We start from the raw sequence: 18,276 nt of genomic DNA, 5'->3' as shown, positions 1-18,276 counted from the left end.
TTTCCTATTAGGGTCAGAAGTAATTTTTTTTTTCTTAATTAGTTTTCCAATTTTATTTAATTACTTTGTTACATGTGTCTGGCAAGATAATCCATATTAGCTCTATTTCACTCGATTTTGTTGTTTATCTGCCTTCGTAAAGCCAGAGGGAGAAAGAATGTGACAGTGTGTAGATACTTAAGAACAAAAAAATTTTGTTTTGTTCATGAGGTAACCAAATTGCCAGTTCTAAACGTAAGCGGTCAGTGAGAGACTCACAACCCAAATTCAGTTACAATCTGAACAAGATTGTTGCCATTTGTTTATTTGTGTTTGTTTCATCTTATTGTCCCAGTTTTTTTAAAAAAAAAGCTTCTAAGTATGATCATGACTGCCTGCAGTGAATCAGTTTTGTGCAGTCACCTGTAGTAAGACCACCAAGATACTGAGATTTGTGAAAGCATTTGCTTCTCTCTTAACTCATACTCAGTGGTGTAGGTTGGCCAGCAGAAGCTCAAAAAAGAAGCCGCGCCGCACCTTTTAAAGCAGGGAGAGCCATTCCCGGCTGCGCTGTGAACAAAGCGCTGGCCGGAATGTGCTTGCGAACTGAGTGCACAGCCCCATTTGCGAGTGAAACCATGCCCCTTGTCTAACATCAGATACAGAGGCTGTAGCTGGGGCACGAGTCACAGTCCCTGAGTGCAGTGGCCCAGGTTCTTTGAACCTGTTCATGCTATGGTAACGCTGCCCCTGCTCACACTGCATGATTAGAGACTATAACTAAAGTCCCTACACAACCTTGCTTCCCTTGTCATTTCAGCACCCAGTCTCTTCCCTTGTTACAGCTTCGTTACCTTTCTTCCACCTTATGCATGACATACTGTTGAATTCAGAAACACTGAAGTTGGCCCTATGAGTCTACAGCAGGCCTGTTCAACTTCGGGCCTCCTGCAGATATTGGTCTAAAACTCCCATAATCCCTGGCTATCGTTATGGCTGGGGATTATGGGAGTTTTGTTTGTTTATTTATTAAAACATTTTTATACCTCCCAAAACTTACGTCTCTGGGCGGTCAGACGCGTATCCAGGGGGGCAGGCAGGGCACATGCCCTAGGTGCAGCTTAAGGGGGGGCACAAAGTGCCTGCCATGCCCCGCCCCCGCCCCCCCACCACAGAATTTCTTTTTAATAATTTGCTTTTTTTAAAAAAAAATTTTAGTCCGGGTCAGGGTCGGCGCCCCCCCTCCCCCTCCCGCGCACCATGTGACTCACCAGTTGCGAGATCTGTCTGGGCAGAGCTCCTGGAGAGCAGAAACAGAGTCGATTGCAGTGGTGAAAGGGTTAAAACTACGGAGCTTTCCTTCCTCCCTGTTTGCAGGCCCGCCCACTCCCAGCAGCTGCTGGTTCTCCTGAGTTCTGACTTGTTGTGCTCCGCCCTCCTTAGTATGCAGCCAGTCACGGCACAACCAGTGACCACATGGATGTTGGAGAGAGAGCTGGGGGTTAGCTCGTGTGCTGACTCAGTCTGAGTAAGTAAACTGCTCTGAAACTGAAATGTCCATTGTTGTTGCTAAGGCAGAGTTATCGCCTAAGAAGTCAAGCCCCCCACCCCATTGCAAGGAAACTGGACCCTGCAGGAGCAGTGTTTAAGAAGCGGCTGCCAGTTGGTTTCACTCCTCGTGCTTCTCTGCCTTTGCCAAACGAGCAAGAACTGCGTGCAGTATTGTCTATTAAACAGAAAATGGGGCGGGGGGCATGGGGGTTAAGAACCGGTATCAGACTCAGACTACATCTGAAGTAAGGGGGGAAAAAAACCCATTTATTTATTTATATTTTTAAAGCACACAGCATTCTGGCAATATCAAACAGCCTTGATTTTTAAATATACCTTGCCACCGCCTCCCCCTTATAATCAAAACCTCTCTATATATAATTTTCTGGAAGCCATTTTTTTTCCATGTCAGGAAAGAACTGCTTTCCAGTTTGCAGGCCCGATCCCCTGCATGTTTCCTCCTCGGGAGGAAACTGAAAGCAGGCGGGGCTACTCCCATGTTTATCTGCAATCTAGGTGCTGTTAGTTGGGGAACCAGTCTGATTGAAGTGAGGGTTGGTGGTGAAGGGGAAAATGTGTAGTGTGGTGCCTACGCATGCCTCTTGGGGCTGGGCTGCTGCCGTCCTTCTTTGTCCTCTCTGCGCAATTCCAGCCCATTTTGGAGCATGCCTTCTTTGGGAGCACTGGGGCAGGCTGAGAGGAAAGCATGCAAGCTTGTTGCATCGTGCCCTTTTGTCTCTGAAGTGCCTGTCCATGTGCAAGTGGAAGGGGTGAAGGGCTTTGTCCAGGCAACGAGCAATTGGTAACCTTCTTCTTGGATCCCCTCGCTTCCTACCTTGCTTCTCGAGTTTACAAGTTTGGAGAAAGCAGGGGATTTCATACAAAACCACCAGCAGCTAATTGGAAAAGTCATTCCAGCTCCATTGTCTGCAATTAGTCTTGCTAAACTACTAAACCCAAACTAGCCGGTTTGAGGTTTATTTATTCATTTCCATTCCTTTTGCATTAACAAACAGACATCGAATCAGGCTGAAACTTTTCCAGAGCTTAGTTCACGCTCTCAGCACCTAGGGCTGCCTTTGATTTCTCTCTCCGGTAGTTGTTTCTACTCCCTTCCTCCTCTTTCCTACCCCCACCCTCGTTTTCCCTCTACCCCCATCAATACTGAAAGGCTCGGTGGTTCCCAAACATTTGTCCCTTCTACTGCAGCCACTTGTTAAAACAATATTTCTTCAGCCCTTTGGGAATCATGGTCAGTTTAGCCAAATGGAAGAGGCTTAAACGCTGACTCTTAAGTTTTTATGTTATTCCCCCCGCCCATTTCCATTTTAACTCTACATTGGGAGGCTGCTTCGGAGGACTTTGCTCTAGCCCAGACCACTAAATCAAATAAATCAGAGGTTCTGCTTAATACATCAGAGTTCATTTTCTTTGTGACAAATGAGATGATGGGAACCCTTGCAAAAAAGAAATGCAAGAATTTTAAAAAGCCATCCAGGAATTGGGGATGGGTTAGCCACGCTGTCTGTTTACCTTAAGCAAGAAAATTGAGGAAGGCTAGGAGTGGGGGGAGGCTGGGCAAAAGCCTGAGCATCGCCCCCTTCTCCTGAAGATGGATGGAGAGAGGGAAATTAAGAGGATCTCTAGCTGAAGACATGTGCATAGTGGGTGGAAGAAGCAGAGCTTCATAATGTAGACCGGGCAGGCTCCTTCTTAATTTCATTTAATCTGTGCTGCTCTGGGTTGGGCACTTTCCCATCCCATCCGTCACAAGCTCAAGTAAAACGGATCTGGTAGGGAGGGAAGCGGCTGCTTAGCCCTCAATGTTCGCACATCCCTAGTACAAAAGGAACTGAGGGGGACTATGACTTCCCACTGATGACTGATCACTTCCCCAAAGATTGCTGCCCCAAAATTTATCTAGATATTATTAGAAAAGACCCCCAAAGCCAGCTCTCCGGGTGCAGAAGCCTTCAGTTTGGAGGCTGGGGATGTTGCATGGATTTGGGGCATGTGCCTAAAAAAGTAGTTCATTTTGTTTCCTGCCCTGAACTAGTATCAAGTCATCCCACCTCAAAGAGAACTTGATACTAGTTCAAGTGCACAGGGGAGAAGTTGGTAAAGGTTACACTGCTGGGAATCACTTCCCTGGTTTTAACTGGTTCATCCCCTCTTAAGGAGAGGAGACTTGGTGTAGAAGGAGGCCATCAAAACCTCTTAAGCAAATTTATTTCAGCAGTGCAAAGTGACCTTAAGTGTTATAAATGGTTACATATGTTGTGAAAACTAAGTGGAGATAGTACTGAAAGTCATTCTAGTATCGGCGCCAATAAATCTCACCCAGCCGGACTAAAAAAACTCCTGATGATTCAAATCTTATGGTTTGCATTCCAGCAGAACTTCTACATAAAACTCTTGAATAAAAAGAGACAATTATCAATAGCTATTTCTGATATCCTACCTTGCATTATTGGGACTTGTTGTTGTTGTTCTCTTAAATTAAAATATAAACTATGATATTGCACACCAAGAACCCTGTCGCTCCACATTACAGTAATCATTCATCCAAAGTATTCATTAATTTATTCAAATTAATAATAGTATATTGAGTAGCCTGACTGAAAGCCAGAAAAATTCAGATATGAAAATACAAAATTTACTACTTTTCATTCAGCTAGCACTAAAGTTTTCCAAAAACTGAGCACTGTACAAGCCACAGTATATCAAAGTTAGATATTATTAATACAGAATGTTGTGGTGCTACTAAGAATCTAAGGATCTTCTCTCTCAGTTCCACTTTATAAGAAGCAAGCTCAGGTGGTTCAAACCTGACAGAATAATGAGTCATCCTCGGTATAATTATGTGCTTTTTAGAAGTACTGTCAGACAAATAAACCTCCTAAATGGCTCATAGTAAACCTGAGAGCAGAGTTAGCCCATGAAGCAATGGTGTTTGCTGCTTGAGGGCTAATTCTAATCAAGCAATGCTAGGGATTTTACCTAAATTTCTACTCATAAGGAAAATTGACACTATTGTCATCAATATTGGTGAGAATAAAGATACGCTATGCTTTAATGTCCCCTTTAGGTTTCAGTGTTTCACCTCCTCTGTGCTGGACTTCTAACACTCAGAGTTTTCTTATACGGGCTGAAGGACTGAAAAAGGACCTGAGTGGGTTCAACCTAATGCACAAGACAACCCAAAAGAACACAGCACCATCTAATAACCTAGATACTTAAGTATTTAGAAAGTATGCATGGAAAGTTTAAAAAGCTATCAAAGTTATAAATAGCGGGGGTATGCAGTATCTCTAAAAACCATGGGATGGAAAAATAATATGGAAAAACATTTAATAAACACTCCCTTTTAGCACATTAATGTGGACAATATGTGTAAAATAGTAAACTCACATAAATAACATGAATATAAACCGACAGATTTATAGAGTAAAAATTGACAATCAGCCTTACTGCCAGGATCCCCAAAATAAATATGCAAGAAATCTCATGACTTGCAGGTCAGTTCTCCATGAGCCAAACTTCCCAGTGGCTAGAAGTCCAGTATAAATTGAAGGAAAGTCCTGTTGTCCTTAAATTAGATGCTCATATGGAATTCAAATCCTATGGGACATTGGCCACAATGATAGTTAATCTATTTAATTATGGAAGATAGGAAGGTACTGTTATAATTTTCAGGTAGTGCCATAATTTGTTAATTAAAAGATTTGTTAATTAACGAGCTTGACTTGTATTTTTTAGCTGATATTATGGTAAAGTTATCTGAAAGATGGGTGTCAGATGTTTGGAGGTGGGGGCGCAATTTCAGTGCTTGCCCTGGGTACTATTTTCCTTAGATACGCCACTGTGGGTGGTTTGTAGAGTTGTAGTCCAAGTTGTAGTCCAAAAACATCCGGGGTGGGGGGAGTTGAGCAGGCCTGGCCTACAGGCTGCATTCTACAAATGCTGAGCTTTGTTGCACATGAGGAGGTGGCAAATTCTGGTCCTGCACCGAGATGGGAACTCCTACACATGACTCTGAAAATGTGAACCACCTTTAATCATCACTAAGGAGAATAAGCTGAGGCTGAATCCAGATAAGATGGAGGTACTTATTGTGTGGTGTCGGAACTCCAGACACGATTTTGACCTACCTGTTCTGGATGGGGTCACACTTCCCCAAAAGGAACAGGTCCGCAATCTGGGAGTACTCCTGGATCCACACCCCTCCCTGGTATCTCAGATTGAGGCGGTGGCCAGAGGGGCTTTCGATCAGATTTGGCTGATACGCCAGCTGCATCCGTTTCTCAAGATGAACGACCTCAAAACAGCGATACATCTGTTGGTAACCTCCAGACTTGACTTCTATAATGTACTCTACGTGGGGCTGCCTTTCTACATAGTCCAGAAACTTCAGTTGTTTCAGAATGTAGCAGCCAGGCTGGTCTCTGGGTCATCTCAGAGAGACCACATTACACCTCTGCTGATGGAGTTACACTGGCTGCCTATAGGTTTCCAGGCAAAATACAAAGTGCTAGTTATAACTTATAAAGCCCTAAATGGCTTGGGCCCTGGGTATTTGAGAGAATGTCAATTCTCTCAGTCACTGCCCTGAGACTATGAAATGCGCTCCCTACTGAGATACAATCCTCCCCATCTCTGACAATATTAATATTGTAAATATTTTTTTTTTAAATTAAAACCCATCTTTTTACTCAGGCTTTTTCAGCTTCTGGATAATTTATAGGTTTTAATTTTGTGACTGATTTCTAAATTGTTAGTTTTTATTTGTTTTAATGTGTTTTATGTGTGTTTTTAACTGTTTTATATAATTGTGAACCGCCCAGAGACACGAGTTCGGGGCGGTATACAAGTGTTATGAATGAATGAATCAGTTAGTCGCACTCAGGGAAAGCTACAATTTGTGGCACAAATGAGCCACAGGACTAGAATACAAGAAACCCTACAAGGCATTTGATGCCAAGAAATATTTATTTACTTAATTTTATTTTTTTATTATTATTTATTAGATTTCTATATTGCCCTTCCAAAAATGGCTGAGGGCAATTTACACAGAGAAATAATGCATAAATAAGATAAGATGGATCCCTGTTCCTAAAGGGCTCACAATCTAAAAGAAACATAAGATAGACACCAGCAACAGTCACTGGAGGTACTGTGCTGGGGGTGAATAGGGCCATTGTGTGCATGGACTCCTGGACATATTGTTAAGTGTATATTAAAAAGAAACAGATTTATATCCAGGATAAAAAAAAATCCACTATTTGTGTCAGTTTTTGGGGACAACTTCGAATTCGCAGTAAATCCTCCCTGTAAAGCTGCAGTAAAACCTGCTGTGTGTAAGAGTTCCTGGTGATTATACCAAGGAAGTGTGGGAGAGGGTACATATATGTTTTACTCAGTTTTGAATTTGTTTCAATATAACATTGAAATATTAGGAGACTTTATTAACTACCCACCCCCATCAAATATTTCCAGCAGCTTGGCTACTTGGAAAACTTTGAGACACATTGTGGAAAATAAATGTAGTCAACTTTTAAAATAGAACATAAGAACATACGAACAGCCCTGCTGCATCAGGCCCAAGGCCTATCTAGACCAGGACCCTGTTTCACACAGTGGCCCACTAGATTCCTCTGGGAAGACCACAGGTAAGAGGTATGTGCATGCACTCTCTCCTGCTGTTGCTCCCCAGCAACTGGTATTGAGAGGCATCATGCCTCTGAGGTTGGAAGTGTCCCACAGCCACCAGACTAGTAGACATTGATAGACCTATCCCCCATGAATTTGTCTAAGCCCTTTTTAAAGACTTCCAAGCTGGTGGCCATCACCACATCCCATGGCAAAGAGTTCCATAGATTAATTATGCATTGTGTGAAAAAATACTACCTCTTGTCAGTCCTAAATTTCCCAACCTTCCATTTCATGGGATGACCCCTGGTCCCAGTGTTGTGAGAGAGGGAGAACATTTTTTCTGTCCACACTCTCTCTCCATGCATAATTTTATATAACTCCACTCCATGCATAATTTTTATACACTCCTTAGTCGCCTCTTTTCCAAGTTAAAGACCCCAGGTGCTGTAGCCTAGCCTCATAATGAAGGTGCTCCAGGCCCCTGATTAGCTTGGTTGCCCTCTTCTACACCTTTGCCAGTTCATATCCTTCTTAAGATGCAGTTACCAAAGCTGTACGCAATACTCAAGATGTGGCCACACCACAGGTTTTTATGAGGGCATGATAATGTTCACATTTTTATTTTCAATCTCCTTCCTAATTATTCCTATCATGCAACTGGCCTTTTTCAATGCTGCGGCACACTGAGTAGATACTTTCAATGAGCTGTCCACCATGACCCCAAGATCTCTCTCCTGGTCAGTCACTAACAGCTCAGATCCATTCAGTATATACGTGAAGTTGGTATTTTTTGCCCCAAAGTGCATCATTTTACACTTGACAACACTGAACCACATTTGCCATTTGATTGCCTACTTCCCCAGTTTGAAGAGATCTTTTTGCAGTTCCTCACAATCTCTCATGGATTTCACTACCCTAAATAGTTTAGTGTCACCTACAAATTTGGCCACTGCGCTGCTTACCCCAACTTCTAGAACACTGGGAACCTCTTTATGAAAATCTAGAAGTGATGCTTTATACAGAAGATATATTCACAATTGGAGTACAAGACAGTATAAACATCTTGTTCCAGAAAATCTATATTTCTATGTAGCCACTAATTTACTGTATCCCGATGACTATCCATAATCCATCAACACTTTATTAAATTCAGAACTTAAGTAGGTGGTAAGGGTGCTAAGGTGGGCCTAAGAAAATTCAGTGGTTTTATGTTAGGAACTCCCCAGTTCCCTGATCAATGAGAACTTACATAGTCAGCACTACTCAGGTTTGGGTGAAAGAGTGCTAGAGACTGATTGTCAGGGCCCACAGTCAGAGTCCCAGGATTCCCAGTGTGAAGAAGCAGGGGTATCTTTGGATGGGCAGGTCCAGCTGGAAGAGCCCAGGGAGATCATCCCAGCACCGCCAAACCTGAAAACCCCTAGGCCCCACTCCGACCTAAACTCCCACTCATAAAACCTCCTTAGACTCGACTTCCAGGACCACTGTAGGAAACCCCTTGTGTTGCCTGTCTCAGGGGCTCCAGGGATGGCACACTCATCCCAGCACTAGACCTCTCAAACAAGACCCAGGACCACCAGATCCCACCACAGTCCCATAAATCCATCAGACATTTACATTTACATTTTTTTTAACATTTACCTTTTATATCCCGCTCTTCATCCAAGGAGCCCAGAGCGGTGTACTATATACTTAAGTTTCTTCTCACAACAACCCTGTGAAGTAGGTTAGGCTGAGAGAGAAATGTCTGGCCTAGAATCACCCAACAAGTATTATGGCTGAATGCGGATTTGAACTCGGGTCTCCCCTGTCCTAATCCAGCACTCTAACCACTACACCACGCTGGCCCACCACAGTGCCATAACTCCACCCAAGGATGAGGCCTATGCCATAAATCCCCAGACCTTGACTCCTCAACACCCCAGGGACCCCATCTGAGTCCCCAAACACAGAGGTGGCGGCGCATCAGGGAGACATAACAAGTCAGATGCAGAAGTGCTCATCTACTGCCCAATGCCTGCCCTGGGTCTTCTCAGGATGAGGAAGAAAGGAACCACAGAAGGTCTACTTGAGAGTAAGACTTGCTTGGCAGCAGATAAGGAGAAAAGGGCCTTTCCCAGCCTACTTAAGTTGCTTCCTGCCTCTGGATCCTTGCTGGAAACAACAGCTCCTTCTGAAGTCTTGCTCCAGAGCCACTGTAATGTGATGCCAGCCCTCTCTAGTACCCTGCTTGCTTATGCTTCCTGACTTCCGAGAGCTGATTGCAGCCCCGAACTAAAACTGCACCAGCTCACGCTTTGGCCTCCTGAGCCACTGTGAACTGCTGCTCTGGCTTCTAGATTGTGCCTCCTCTGCCATCTGCTCCTTGGAGCTTGGAGAATTCTAGCCACTCCTGAACAACTCCAGGGTGCAACACTTGCAACATTTTGTCATAGCAGATACATAGACTCACAAATAGAGCATAAGTGGAAGCAAAGAGGAACTCCTGAAAAGGAGATTTACTATCACATATCAGGTCCCCAGATAAAACCCCTGCACCTGCAATGTGCCTTCATTGTAACTTGGCAAAGAGACACCTTTTAATGTGGTGATTCTCTTTATTTTGCAGGGGGAGAGTAACTGGCCCTGTCCACCCCCAGCACAGCACTTCCAGTGACTCTTGCTGGTGTCTATCTTATGTTTCTTTTTAGATTGTGAGCCCTTTGGGGACAGGGATCCATCTTATTTATGTATTATTTCTCTGTGTAAACCGCCCTGAGCCATATTTGGAAGGGCGGTATTGAAATTGAATTAATAATAATAATAATAATAATAATAATAATAATAATAATAATAATATAATTCTTTTACCAGTTCTCGGCTCTCACTGGCTCTGGCTCTTCCAAGACTACCATATTTCATATACATGCATCCAGCTACTCCCTTCTGTTGGGTGTGGTAGGGCAGGTTGTCACCTTTCCTGAGCTCCAATAAATCTCTCATCCAGAGACACAGAAAAATTCCCAATTATCTCCAAGCAATTAACTCCCATTAAGATAATAATATCAACCAGAACCAACCAACCAACCAACCACCCCAGGCTATTAACCAGCAATCTTCCTAACAAAGGAATGAGCAATGAGCAATCCATGATGGTACAATATTTGCTTGAAGGCAGTGGGTGCATGCTAAGGGCCTGTGTGCAACTCAAAGTGTTTCGAAACAAGTTATAAAAGCAGTAAGAAACACAATTTATCTAATCTAACACTGATTCAAACCATATTTATATAATCCTAAAACAACTTTTCCCCTATTTCTTTACTATTGGCATATGCAATTCAAAGGGGGTCACAGACACCAGATAGGTTGACCGTTGCCTTGTTAATGTTGTTGTGCGATGTTACATCACTCAGCTCAGGTAAGGTTTGCTGTTTAAAAGGAAGAGGAAGGAGTGCTACATGCATAGATGAAAACAGAAATAACCACAATGTAGGATGCAACTTTTCTTGGCAAAAGCAAGCTGTACCAGATCACAACCTTTTAACACAGCCCTATCAACTTTCAGCAGCAAGTTTCAACTACTTACCATGATGAAGCAACAAAGCCACTGGCTTTGTGCTGTGTTGGCAATACTTAAAAAACCTTCACAACCTAGAACTATCAAAGTGCCCTTTCAACAGGTTTTAAAATACAGTGACCACTGTCTTCTTGAACGTCAATTCAATTCTCTGTTCCAGTATCAACACCCAGCTACAGAAGAAATCAAGATTAACAAGGTCATTTTGCACATTTTTACCCATAACAATGCACTTTTCATTCTGGTTACTTTTTAAAGAAAGACTGAAAGCAAAGAAATAAAAGCATCCAAAATGTAATGCAAAAGCCACCAATCAAAACAGAACCACAACAATAGTGACTCGGGTTCAGCAAAAAGTAGTACTTTATTTATTTATTCAATTTCTATACCACCCTTCCAAAAATGGCTCAGGGTGATTTACACAGAGAAATAATACATATATAAGATGGATCCCTCTCCCCAAAGGGCTCACAGTCTAAAAAGAAACATAAGATAGACACCAGCAAGAGTCACTGGAGGTACTGTGCTGGCGGTAGATAGGGCCAGTTACTCTCCCCCTGCAAAATAAAGAGAATCACCATTTTAAAAGGTGTCTCTTTGCCAAGTTAGCAGGGGTTTTATATAATGTGAAACTCTTTTTATTCAGTTTTGTATCCCATGGTACCCTTGCCTTGTATTCCATGGTACCTTTTAAGCTAGCCATCCTTTCGCATGTCAAAGGGCTATTTGACTCCATGACCATACATCAAATCAGTTCACCTGGAGAGCTCAAGGCTAGTGGTGTGGTCTGAATTAAGATACAATGACTTTTCATGTCCTGCTGCAAGCATTGCTATTACACTAAATGTTACACATGAATTGACAGGTTTGGTTATCACAAAATGTTCCTACAGCTGACTTCAAAGTACATAACAGAAACCTATCATTTATCCATTATTTAAAAAATCAGACTTGTAGCCCTATCTATTGTTGGACTTTAGCCATCAATAAAAGTACTGCTGGCTATGCCCTAAATTATGAAATAACTGCACAGCGGCAATGAAAAAGATGAAACAGAGAGGGATGTTTATCATGATCTATTCATCAATCATTAACATTCATGAACATAGAAATGAGATTTTAAAATGACTTTCCTTACAGGCTGTACAGTAAACAACTGATACACTTGTGCTAAGGTGACAGCTTCTGTGCTTTTAATAGTTTTAAAATGAATATAAGAACCTAGAAATAGCCCTGCTGGATCATGCCCAAGGCCTATCTAGTCCAGCATCCTGTTTCACAGAGTGGCCCACCAGATGCCTCTGAGGAGAGCACAGGCAAAAGGCAGGGGCACACCCTCTCTCTCCCCCAGTGTTGCTTCCCTGCAACTGGTATTGAAAGGCATCATGCCTCTGAGGCTGGAGATAGCCCACAGCCACCAGACTAGTAGCCATTGATAAACCTGTCCTCCATGCCTAAGCCCCTTTTAAAGCCATCAAAGTTAGTGGTCATCACCACATCCCATTGCAAAAAATTCCATAGATCAATTATGCACTGTGTGAAAAAGTACTTCCTCTTGTCGGTCCTAAATTTCCCGACCTTCAGTTTCATGGAATGACTCCTGGTTCTAGTGTTGTAAGAGAGGGAGAAAAACTTATCTCTGTCCACTCTCTCTACCCCATGCATAATTTTATAGACCTCTATCATGTCTATCCATGTGGTTTTCCTGAAAAAACACAGGAGTGGTTTACCATTGCCTTCTCCCACGCAGTATGAAATGATACCTTTGTCGTTGTCACTAAAGTAACCGTCTGCCTCCAGTACCTTCCTATATCACTGCTGCCCAATATAGATGCCTACTTGCTTTAGCTGGTACAGCAACCAGCCTCAGAAGTGATAATGAAGACATTGAAGTGGTGGATAGCTTCTGCCTTTTAGAAGGCAGACCACCAACAGTAAAAGATCCAGCAGTCAAGAAATATGCCACAGACTAGCACTTGGTAGGGCTGCGATTAAGGCCTTGGAAAGCATATTTAGATGTCATGATGTGTCTATACCTACAGAGATTAGAATTGTTTGGACAATTGTTTTTCCCATGACACTCTATGGATGCAAAAGCTGGGCTCTGATGAAGGATGACAGAAAAAGTATTGACACTTTTGAACTATGGTGCTGGAGAAGACATTTGAGGATACAATGGACAGCCAGTAAAAACAAACTAATGGATCACAGAACAAATCAATCCAGAATTTCCACTCAAGGCACAAATGACCAGCCTCAAACTATTATACTTTGGACACATTATACGAGAACCCAGCTCCCTTCAGAAGTCCATAATGCTGGAGAAAGTTGAAGAAAGAGAAGAAGAGGACGACCAGCAGCAAGGTGGATGCACTCTATTACAACAGCAATGAATACACCACTGAGAGACCTAAAAGGCCACGTGGAAGACAGATCATCCTGGAGAGAATCTATGTGATCACTAAGAGTTGACACTGACTTGACGGCACTTAATAAGTTTATCATTTCTCCCCTTACTCACCTCCTTTCCAAAGTAAAGAACCCCAGATACTGTAGTCTAGCCTCATAGGAAGGTGCTCCAGGCCCCTGATCAGCTTGGTTGCCCTCTTCTGTACCTTTGCCAGTTCTACAATATCCTTCTTAAGATATGGTGGCCAAAACTGAATGCAGTACTCCAGATGTGGCCGCACCATAGATTTGTATAAGGGCATTATAATATTAGCATTCTTATTTTCAATCCCCTTCCTAATGATCCCTAGCATAGAACTGGCCTTTTTCACAGCTGTCATGCACTAAGTCAACACTTTCAACGAGCTGTCCACCATGACCCCAAGATCTCTCTCCTAGTGAGTCAATGGCAGCTCTGATCCCATCAGCGTATATGTGAAGTGGGGGGTTGCCCCAATATGCATCACTTTACACTTGCTTGCATTGAACCGTATTTGCCATTTCGTTGCCCACTCCCCCAGTTTGGAGAGGTCTTTTTGGAACTCCTCATAATCTGTTGTGGATTTCACAACCCTAAATAGTTAAGTGTCATCTGTAAATTTGGCCACTCACTCAGTTTAGTGAGTCCAGAGTACTCCCAGGCTATGAAACTGGTCCTTCAAGGGGATAACTAACCTGTCTAGGACCAATCATTCACCTAAACCTCAGTTGGAGTCTTAATGAATAGAAACACCTCTGCCTTGTCTGTTTTTACTTTCAGCTTGTTCTTCCAGATCCAATCCATCACTGCCCCCAAATGCCAGCTCATGGTATCTACTACTTTCTTGGCAGCCACATACTGGTAACAACCCAGAGCAAACTTCCTGACAACCTTCTTCAGCCATTTCATATGGATGGTAAATAGTGAGTGGATAAGACAGACCTCACAGTTTAATTCTCAACAGGCTGAATAATGTTTCCCCAATGCCACCTCCTCGTATCTGTCCTCCAGGTAGGACCACTGGAACCAGTGGTGCCATACAGTCCCTCCTCAGCCAGACTGCCCAGAAGAATGTCATGGTCAATGGTATTGAAAGCTGCTGAGAGATCCAGCAGAACATAAGGATTTAAAGGCAGAGAAAGCAGGAAAAAGACAACTCACTTGGTGGGTAAGGTTTTCCAACAACAAATAGTCAAACTTTTATTCAATAAAGACCTGCTTAGTTTCAGCAGGATGTCTGCTTCATGTGCCTTCAGACTATGAATTGGACCAAGATGATTAAGCCAATGAACCTGCCCACCTGCCTATCAAGTTTTTCTATGGAGGCCTTTGTCAGCGTCCCATCTGAGGGACTTCTTGGTGGCTGCATAATACTGGTGAAACTCCTACCAAGGGCAGCCTGTCATGCCCCTTTTAGTTTTTTGACATCATTTTCATTTCCAACATAATTTTGTCCCACAGAACTTCTGGTTTCTCCTGGTTCCTCACTATTTTATAATGAGTTTTAGACTATCTACTGCCCCATCTCCAATTTTGATATTGTTTTTATTGCTTTAATTGATTTTTTTTGGTAAGCTTCTCTAAGCATCTTTAATGGAAAGATGGACCACAGTTAAAAGAACAACAAACTAGTTTACTTACATGAATAACACATTCTAAAATGGAGGAAAATCCAATTCAAAAAGTGTATGGGTGGAGTTCCACACACGTGGATTTCACACACTCCATATCTACATCATACAAAAAGGGGGTTACAGGAGATAAGTCATCAAGTCCAAAAGATACAATGTATGATATAAAAGCACAAAACAAAAATATGTGGGCACAAGTTTCCCAAGTCAAGTAATTTATAGGATGGTTCTTACACCAAAACGCGCCACCAATGCAATTCATATTAGTTGTCCAAAGCAACAGCACAGCTGAAAGGAAAATATTTTTCTTTAAAAATAGGTTTTTTTAAAATGAGTCAAATTAGGTCTCAATAAAATATCCTGGATTAAAATGAAAACTGAATTTAATTCTAACAAACGTGACATCTATACTTATCACCTCTTAACTGAATCATGACCATCTATCAAACACATTGGCTGATATCCCAACTAAAGCGCCTGAATAACAAGCAAAGTGGTGCTAGTGCAGGCCTGCTCAACTTTGGGCCCCCAGCTCTTTTTGGACTACAGCTCCCATACTTGCTTCTCTATGAAAACAAATGAACAGAGGGGGTGGGAAATGCAGTCAAGCATTATGAATACAACACAACAGTTTATGTATCATCTTCATTATTTTGAAAATTAAGAATACTGAGAAATAATTGCATTATTTTCAAAACACATAACACAAAAGGTGAGTTATGGGGAAAGAACACTTAACAGGTGATGAAGCACTAAGTATGTGCTGTACATACAGTAGGTACTTTTGCTTTCCATCTCTTACGTCTCCATCCTGTCACTTGTCAACCCTTTGCTCAGTAACCATCAGCCCTTGTTTCTAGAAATTTTGGGCAAGTTTGATCTTCAAGCATGTGATCTTGTGTCTGTGCATGTACACAAAAAGGCCCACAGAAAACTTATCTTGCAGGGGACAGCATTCCATCAACTAGCCAACCCCTCACCTACAGTCAGAAGTGGTCTAGTTCAAACTCATCCTCTGAGTGGAAGCTTGACCTACATCTCATTTCCACTGAATTTACTTGCAAAAATGCTTTTTATTTGCTTATGCAACCTGAGTATATGAAATTAATTAATGTACACATCCAGGCAGAGTGAAGGAGTTACATCCACAAGACTATGACAAAGGTTCAGAACTAAAGTTGCCACTCAAACTTCAGAATCCCCATTCACAACGTTTTTTATCTACAGTATTTAACACAATGCTTTCTTTACAACATCCTAGCACAACCAACAGAAGGCAAATTTCAACTTATGATGATATGATCATCTGTCTAATGTTGTTAGTGATCTTTTAATGTCTGCTTATAGCAAATCAACTATTAAAACAGTATTTTTCTCATTCTCAGATAATGAAGAAACCTTTTAAAGTGTACATTATATAAGAGCCAGAAAACATAATTAAGCAGGTCACCACAAAGATAGAAGTCACCCAAGTTACCCAACATTTAAGAAGGATCTAACTGCTGGACCCCAAAAACTAAAGAACCTATTTCAAAATTAAATAAAACATAATGAAGGAGCAAGTTTAGTGCTGCTCAGTCTTTATAAATTTAACATCCGTGAAGTAGTAAACCACAAAACATACACGATGAACTAAAGGAGATGAAGATACGAGATTTGTAATTCCTGTCTAAGGTAATAAAATCATCAGAACTAATAGGAAATCTTGTTACAGACTAAGAATTGCTTTGTTCTCCACACTATGCAGTGAAGCACAAATCCAGTGGGAAATATTTTTGCCAAGATGCTTCAGAACCAGTGGTCTTGGGGCACTGTATCTCCCAGAATGCTTCCACACATCATCATCGAATATACCTGCTCACTGAGACCTGGGAAACTTCTGCTACAAGTTTAGGGGATGTTCATACGACCGCCCATCCAGTCAGGCAGGTAAGGGGAGAGGCAGGGTTCAACCTATCCTCCCTCAGACGACCGCTCGAGCCTGAGTGACATGAAAGCCGCGCTTCCACACAACTAGCGTTGCCAAGAGCAGCATGGTTGAATCTCCATACTGCTCCCGGTAGTGCTAGTAAAAAGAGGCAATGCACACTGCATTGGGGGATTCCCCAAAGCATTCCTCTGTGTGTGGCTGGGCTAGCAGTAGCCTGGCTTGTACACGAACAGGTAACCGGGAATAAGGGAGCACTTGTTCCCTTAACCTTGGCTAACTTCTTTCTTATCCGTTCAGTCATGTCCAACTCTCAGTCACTCTATGGATCAATGCACTCCATGCCATACTATCTCGTACAGCTTCCTTTAATTCCACCATGGTCATTCCGGTGTCATTTTTAATACTATCCAGCCACTGAGTACAAAACCGTCCCCGTCTCCTCCTTCCACTGATCATTCCCAGCATAATTGTCTTTTTGAGTGAATCGGCTCGCATGACATGACTAAAATATGGAAGTTCTCATGCACAGCTCAACCCAGGCTAAGCGTCCCTAGCCCAGGTTAGGCTGCCCGTGAGATTAGTCTCTTTGTCTGTTCAGCAAATGCATTGGTTGCTACCTTGCTCATGATGTGCAATGTCTTAGGCTGAATACTAAGAAGAATGTTGTCCTGAAAAGCACCATTTTTGTTCCTTTCTCCTTAGATATATGAGACACAAGTTAAAGAGTAGGTTTGTCTTTTGAATCTGCCATTTGTAAATTTTCTATTTTAAAAGCAATTTGGTTTTTATTCTAATGTTATGTTTTGCTTTTTACTGTGATGAATTGTTTTACTCAAGCAAGGCAATTATTTTGAGCATGTAACAAATCATATTCACAAATAAATAAAAATGGCATACTAGCAAAACGGCAGCCCTATGGATGTGAACTTTCCTAGGCGGTAGTAACTGCCATGCAGAAAGAGCAGCAGCTCAGTGTGTTTGGATGCATTAGTGCAAAGCTACTCTCAAGCATTTTAATTAATTAAAAAATAGAGATTTAAAATCTATCTCCATAAAACATTAAGTATACTTTTTTAAAAAAATTCTTTGGTGCCAAGGAAGATTTACAGAAATCAAAAGGTTTCCCCTTACCTGTGTTCCAATTCTCTGATAGACAGAATGACCCCTGAAGTTGATGCTCGCTGCTGCAGAGTGGCGAGAAATGTGAATTCGCTTTTATTCCGGAACAGCTGGATTAACTTCTCACTCGTATGGGGTCCTGCATGGACTTCTCTCTCTATGTCTAAAAAAAAGTGTAATGGAAGAATGGAAGAAGAAACAAAATGGTAAACTTCGTAACATATGAAGAAGAAAATACTGTTCATGTTCGTCTTTTGCAGATATGTTCTTTGTTCCACAAGACTTGCCTACCTTGTGCTACTGCTGCAATCATGCAATGTGAGAACAGAAAATGCCATCTTAACTTATGTGCCCCATTTGTCACACTGACACAATCAGGCAGTCACTGATTTCTGACAGGGTTTCTGAGCCATTCAGGTCTTCTGTGAGC

General features: G+C 42.1%; 1 protein-coding gene across 7 annotated transcripts in view; it reads right to left on the bottom strand.

Moving 5' to 3' along the window:
- The window catches only part of NELL1 (neural EGFL like 1), a 768,366-nt gene that overhangs the window by 639,858 nt on the left and 110,232 nt on the right, over positions 1–18,276 (bottom strand). For all 7 annotated transcript variants that reach the window (XM_053266636.1, XM_053266637.1, XM_053266634.1 and 4 more), the window contains exon 3: positions 17,859–18,009. In XM_053266636.1, the coding sequence (XP_053122611.1) occupies positions 17,859–18,009 (151 nt within the window). The remainder of the gene's footprint in view (positions 1–17,858; positions 18,010–18,276) is intronic.

This window comes from Hemicordylus capensis, chromosome 1 (assembly GCF_027244095.1).
Source record: "Hemicordylus capensis ecotype Gifberg chromosome 1, rHemCap1.1.pri, whole genome shotgun sequence".
Taxonomy (NCBI): domain Eukaryota; kingdom Metazoa; phylum Chordata; class Lepidosauria; order Squamata; family Cordylidae; genus Hemicordylus; species Hemicordylus capensis.
Note: the sequence above shows the minus strand (reverse complement) of the source record. Positions and strands in the feature narration are given on the sequence as shown.